The 7,009-nt window shown below is 33.7% G+C and overlaps 1 protein-coding gene across 1 annotated transcript; it reads right to left on the bottom strand.

Moving 5' to 3' along the window:
* Positions 1-1,698, bottom strand: LOC148620404 (uncharacterized). Its single transcript, XM_088577099.1, has 4 exons — positions 1,220-1,698; positions 885-1,049; positions 457-701; positions 1-299 (listed from the first exon to the last, which is right to left on the bottom strand). The coding sequence occupies exons 1-4, from the start codon at positions 1,240-1,242 to the stop codon at positions 1-3; spliced, it is 732 nt and encodes a 243-aa protein (XP_088433225.1). The 5' UTR covers positions 1,243-1,698.
* Positions 1,699-7,009: the final 5,311 nt, after the last annotated feature.

Below are 7,009 nucleotides of genomic sequence, written 5' to 3'. Positions count from 1 at the left end.
TTAATGTACTGCTGTTGGTAAACACAAACCATCCTTATCGAATAGAATCTCTGTGTGTCTCTGACCATCAGGGGAGATAACTAAAAGGTTTTGAGTACTATTACCGACAACATAAACATTACTTAAGTCATCGATTCCCATTGGGTATGCCAGTGAATCGTCTTTGAAATGCCATACACGTTGACCACACATTCCATAGCATGTCACAGCACCTTCTTCGTTGTTTGTAAAATAAACTTTGTCTTTTGATTCTGTAACGTAGCAGTATTCCGGGAGTTTTTCTTTTACAATAACCTTAACTGATCTGTCAGTAATGTTCATTTTACATACTCCTATACCTTTAGCATAATAAATCAGAGTATTACCACGGACGACGACACCATAAGTTGAGGTTTTATAACTAATATCCGTAGTTTTTTTTAATGTTCATATTTAGGTGAATGAATGTTTGCTGACCTTCACCTCCTCTTGATACAAATATTGTGCCTGTATCTTCTGAGAAGGTGACATCTAATGCACTGCTGACTTTGGTTTTGAATTGACAGTTTCCATTTCCATCAAAAACAGAAATGGTGTTATCGCCATAATCTGAAAATGCTCTTCGACCGTCATGCAACAATACACAACCACACACGTCATTCCCTTTAGTGTCAATCGTTTTATTGAGTTTCAGGCTTATCCCGTCTATAGATCTTACAGGTCTGTTGGTTATTTACTTTGCATCTTTTTTCTTTCTGTCAACTACCCTAATGGTACAACGTTTCCGAACTATTTTGAAATTTCCGAACGCTTTATTGGTGAACATATTCGACAAAACTTCATTTGCCTTGAATGCTAGGGAATTTGTTTCAACGCTAACATTAGTAAAGAGTTGTTTGAAGTACTGCTTTGAATCTTGAACTATTTTTTCTAGATGACTTACAGCAAGGAATGTCTGGATATCCGATGCATGGTCTTTTATACTTGCTATATCTTTCTGACATTTGGATAATTCTATTTGTCTGTTAGATAAAGATTCTTTTATGTCTTGAATTTTAGAACATTCTCTTCTTCAGCAGAATTGAGGGATTTTAGGGTTTCAGCCTGTATTATATCAAGATTTTAGGGTTTCAGTCTGTATTATATCAAGATTTGAGGGTTTCAGTCTGTATTGAGGGATTTTAGGGTTTCAGTCTGTATTGAGAGATTTTAGGGTTTCAGTCTGTGTATAATATCAAGATGCTCATTTAAGCCTTGTCTCATTTCGTTGATTTCTCCCTCTATAGTTTCTCTTTCCTTTCTGATTGACTTCAAGTTATTTTGTCGGTCTGTTATTAGCAAGTTAATAAGTTTCAGCAATATCAGACAAAGAATCTTCAATCTCAGTGAAATTAGTTAATAATTTAGCATTATCGGTTATCTTCTCTATTTTATCAATTCTTCTACAGCTCCGATGAATATCAGATATACAAGATCTGCAACATGGAGTCGAATGATCATTAGAGTACAGAGAAAGTTTTTCGTTGTGCTCTTCACAAATTGTTTTATACTTTTAACAAACTCAGGAAGTACAAGGTATTCCGTAATCGGAGTCGTAGTGTGAGATCTAGAAATCTTTGCTGCTTCGTGATGTTTACTGCACTTTTTACAGAGACCTTCATCGCACTCTGAACACCAAACATCTGCTTGGATGAATGTCTGTTAACTTTCGCATACACCACAAACAGGGACAGAACTTCTTTATGTAATTATGTACGGTATTACCTGACATTTTTGCGGCAGTCTAACATTTGACTGATAGAATTTATTGTATCATAACTGTACAACAATGACGAAAGCACTAGCACACCGGTTTTTCCTACATATAAACAACCAAGTGAGTTTTATTAGTTGGTTCAGTTTCGTGTCAATTGCTTGAAGCCCTTAGATCAGGCGTGCGAAATTGTAAACATGTCAAGCGTGGGCACCCAGGTTTGAAATCAATATGGCAAAAAAGTCACAATTATGACTGGTAATTAATGAAAAAAAACAGCATCTGTATTCTAAATTACAATCAAAAGTTGCAACATGTTTATCTTGGTGCAATTAGCTGTTTAGGTCACAGTTTAAACTGGTTAAAGTCTGTGCCATGTGCGAATGTGTTACGACATACCGTAAAGGGGCATGTATTTGCATATCAATGGACCGATGAGTCGATAATGCTCGGTAATGTCTTAAATAATAAAATGTAAATGTGTCATTTAGGGTTTGTTTATATATTTTCAAGGTTTTAAAGTCGTGTATTCAGATTTTGATAATACCTTGGGGAATACTTTAATAATATTGTCATATTCATTCATAGTTTGATTGATTAAATGTTGATACTTCGATCGCCTGTTTGATTTGCGCGTTCGTTTTCCAAAGACACGTGATTGTATGTTACCCCAAATTACGATCGAATGAGTAATCAAGGGAATCAAAGTTATAGCGGTAATCAAAAGAGTGAATGTAATCAATACATTGTAATCAAATCATTTTCCAACACAAGGCCCAATCACAGGAAAACAATTGGTTTGAAACTTCGAAGTTCTACTAAACAAATGTTGAATCGTAAATAATTAGATTGGATAGGTGTTAAACTAAATAATTCGGAATTCTTGACGTTCATTGTTATTAAAGGTCAAGTCCAGAATTTTCATATTTCAGTCAGACGACAGAAGTATCATGGACTATGCCCAGTCGACAGGTCGATTTGCGTGTCTGTTGACTACTAAAGGTATAATAGTATGACAAAGTTTGTATGTGACAACTAGAATAGGTATGAAGATCATATTTCCTGAGATGTTGCATGTTGTCTCTTTCAGTCTTTGGCATGAATGTGTCCGTCCATTGTCTCTTGTAGTAAATAAAGACAATTACTTACAGTATATTCGGGAAAATATAATATTCTCTCCATATCCAGTCGATATTTATACAGTATTCTACAGTTTTGGTGTATTTTTTTTACAAATTTAAAGTGAGCCAGCTTCCAAATTTTAAATAAGCGAATTCCACTGAGAATCTCATATGTTTAGCTAGATCCTTAAATCTCAGTTTCCGCTATATGAATGACGTGTTATCGGTTAACAATCTAAGTTTCGAGGATTTTATACATCGCATCTATTCAAAAGACCTTGAGATAAAATATACTACCAACAATTTGAATTCAGCCTCATATATTGACCTACACTTAGAGATCAATGGTTGAGGAAAATTATTGACCAAACTATACGACAAACGCGATTACTTTTCGTATTGTCTACTTGGCCACATCCTTTCAGCACTTGCGTATGTAGTTTCATATCACAATTCATACGTTATGCCAGAGCTTGCTGTAACTATGCATACTTTTTATACCGCGCTAAACGTCTTACTATTAGGCTTCTGGAGCAGGATTATATTGCTAACAAGACTGATTTGTTTAACGTGTCATGGTTTTCCTTTCCTTTTTCGTCTACCCTGGACTTGACTTTTTATGAGCAACTCGGCGGGTGTGGATTTACTGGAAAAAGTAGTACATTGTCCATTACTCCATGTTTTAGTAAAGTCCGAGTTGCTCGTTTACTTTTTCTTACTCTGTATGTATTATTTTGGTTAGTTTATGGTCTTTGTTGTGTGTGTCTGCCTTCTATGTCTGGTCTTTGTCTCTGGATTACATTATTTTGATTTTAACTAGAATCTTGGTTCCATCGGTAACTCTTTCTTTAATTAATAGATGTCATGGAACCGAAATTATGAATGTTTGCATCACAGTGTATTGGGTGTATCCAAACAGCATAATACGGTAAATTTTACAAAAGATATAGATACAGTTTTTAACAGAAGATTTGAGAAGATTTGTCTCTATTAGAGTCTGAGAGTTTAGATCAGACCGAGGTACTAATTTTGTGGGCAGTGTAAATGAATTGGGTATACATGCCATACATGTAAAAGATCCGCCAAAATCTAATCACTTCTAAGCAATACGATAGTGTGGAAATTTGAATGGAGCAGTAGAAAGGCTGATAGGAATTGCTAGAAAGATTTTAGATCCCATGCTCGCAACAAATAGTAAGCAATTGACCCATAAAGTGCTATGCTTTATAATAAAAAGCCGACCAATATCAGCTGTCTCTTATGACCCCTCTTTGCCCGATGTTCTTTCACCGAATACACTTTTGACTGAAATTTGGAAACAAAAGTGAGCTAGAATCTTTACAAGGACTTTCTGTAGCTGATATGTATAAATCCAAGTGGAAGCATGTTCAAATATTAGCGAATCAAATTTGGAAGCATTGGAGTTCTAAGTATCTCCATAATCTTCAATCAAAGCAAAAATGAACAATTGTAAGACCACATTTGAAGGAGAATAACATTGTTCTTTTGATTGATGAATCAATGACTAGAAATCTGTGGCCTGTAGGACTAATTGACAACGTTTGTCCTAGCTCAGATGAACTAGTTCGAAAATTGTCAGTACGCGTAATCAAAGATTGAGAGCCAGATTATTACACTAGACCGATCACCAAACTGGTACACTTGATGAGTTGACTGTTCTTGTTAACAGAATTGAGATACATTTATGTTATATTGAACTATTTTTGCATTTATAATGTTTTATTTTTGACATTTCAATTCATTTTCATGTCAATGTTTGATTAGGTAGTGATTTTGGTTTATATGATTCCAAAATCAGAGGGGGAATGTGCTGTCACATAGAACGTTTTTCTCCCCTGTCCTCAGAATCCCCCTTGTTTTTGCTTAATAACATGCATAATTAGGTCAGGTAACATAGAGGTGAAAATTGATGGTGCCCACAAAGTAAGTTTATTTTCCCCATCTGGTTATGGTACATTATATGTATATTGGCTTTATTAGTTGCTCTCTATGTCACTTTGACCAGTAAATGTGTGTTTTTTTAAGATATGGTATTTACATGAGATGATAGGATGTTGAAATGATACATTTATTTTCTTTGTGTGGTGTTTTAACACAAACTTATGCTGAAATAAAGCATAGATATTAACATACACAAGTTTGTATAAGTGAGATATGTCATTATTACACATTTTTACATTGTTACACATGTACCAATCAAGAGAACCTCATGTCAGGCCAAAGTAAATGATATCACCACTTTGATTTTTGATATTTTTAGTTGGTAAGCAGTTTTATATTCTTTTCATTTTTGGTGTTATAGATGTAAGACAACCTTGAAGTCATTAGTATTTTCACTACATTTTTATTTATGACTATTTCACTCCATTTTCGTTCAAAATAGATCATTTTTTGCCAAACTTATTTTTTCATATTTTATGTTACTATTGTTGATATTTTATCGCATTTAGGCACTTTTAGTGTATCCATGAACACGGTGAGAAAATTATAGGCTAAGTACATTGTTAGGTACATTTTCCTACAAATGTATTCTGATGTCAAACACTAAGTACAATCTCTTTGATTGTATACTTTACTGCTCATACTTAAGTTTATTCTTCGTATTATTTGGGCTATTTCCAGGTACAATTTATTGTATAATAATGATTAGTTAGTACGATTTCTTATGATTGTACATCTTTGTCTTTTCAGTTTTTCTACCTCCACCTGTAAGGTATGTAATGGAAATAAAGATGTCAAAATTTAGAATTAGTAACTTAGAGCCTTTACAAGGTAGCTGTCAGTGTTCCACTGTGCATTTGGTTTACAAGTAAAAAATTCCTTTACAGAAAGTTTATTTGCAAACTTTAGACTTTAGCCTCAGTCATAAGAAGGATATTGATGTGAAAAGTATTAAATGAATGTATAAAAATATACTCTTGTAGCATAGTGAATAAACTTTGTTAGTTAATCTGTGTGTCGGATTTCACTTTGCCACAACTCCATCAAAAAAGCTTGATCACAAATAATAATTGAATTGGAGTGTTGTCGACTCAGTTATGATATTTCACTTTTAGTTACGTGCGATAAACCACTGACTTGTGATAACGTCTCCTGATATGCCTTAACATTTGTATGTTTTTGCTGAAGGTTAAAAATGATGGTAAAGTAGCAGCTTATATGTAACAGAAAATTGTACATTTATATCAATAATGAAATGGTCTATTTCATTAAAGATCTAAATACCCCATTATAAATTCAATAAATCAGACTATGTCTCCAAATATTTAACAAGTGTAGGCCAACATGGTAACAGAGGAAGGTAAACAGAGGAAACACGTGATTTAAAATGAACTCATCCTATCACAAGTTTAAATGGCGCGCAATTAGAAAATCAGTACAATCTGTGTAAGTAATAATAGCCACTGTTCAAAACAAAGCAAGTTCTCTCAATCGATTAGACTAAAACAACAAAGAAAATAAAATATGACAGTAACCAACAAATCATTCGTTTCTGATATGTTGACTCCAAACTTGACTATTTTTGCTTCCTAGAGTTAAACGCTTAGGAACTTATGTACGCGACAGCTCAGAACTTTTACAGTTTCTGTATGACAACAAATATCTTATTCACTTATGATAAAACAAGCAAGTATACAGATGTGTTCAGTCATTAACTAATTAAGACGACTAAAAGCGTCTACTCGGAAATGAAAAAAAGAAGACAATGCTATTCCACTTCCGAGCAAAGAGAACTTACTTCTAATACAAGAATTGATTTTTAATACCAATGAGTTAAAATTTGCTCATTCTTATTTCTTCTATCGTATAAGATGGGGACTGTCTGTAGTCCTGAAATATGCGACAAATTAGTGTATGAACATATTAACTTTATTGTTGAAAAGTTCCCAAACAAACACAATACATTATTCATCGAAAGTTCCGAGATGATGGCTTCATTGTCTTTAATGGGTCTTATGGTCAGCTTCAAATGTTATTTAACATTGCTAATGAAGAACATGAACTACTCAAATTTAGTTATACGTTATGTAAGTCTTCTGTTAATTTCTTAGAATTAACAACTTACAAGGGTGAAAGGTTTGATCGATTAATTGATTAATTGATTGTTTGATTGTTGTTTAACGCCCAAACAGCA

This window comes from Perna viridis, chromosome 4 (assembly GCF_037379345.1).
Source record: "Perna viridis isolate PV_CMFRI_1.1 ecotype Kerala chromosome 4, ASM3737934v1, whole genome shotgun sequence".
NCBI classification, from domain to species: Eukaryota; Metazoa; Mollusca; class Bivalvia; order Mytilida; family Mytilidae; genus Perna; species Perna viridis.
This window is presented reverse-complemented; position numbering and strand designations above follow the sequence as displayed.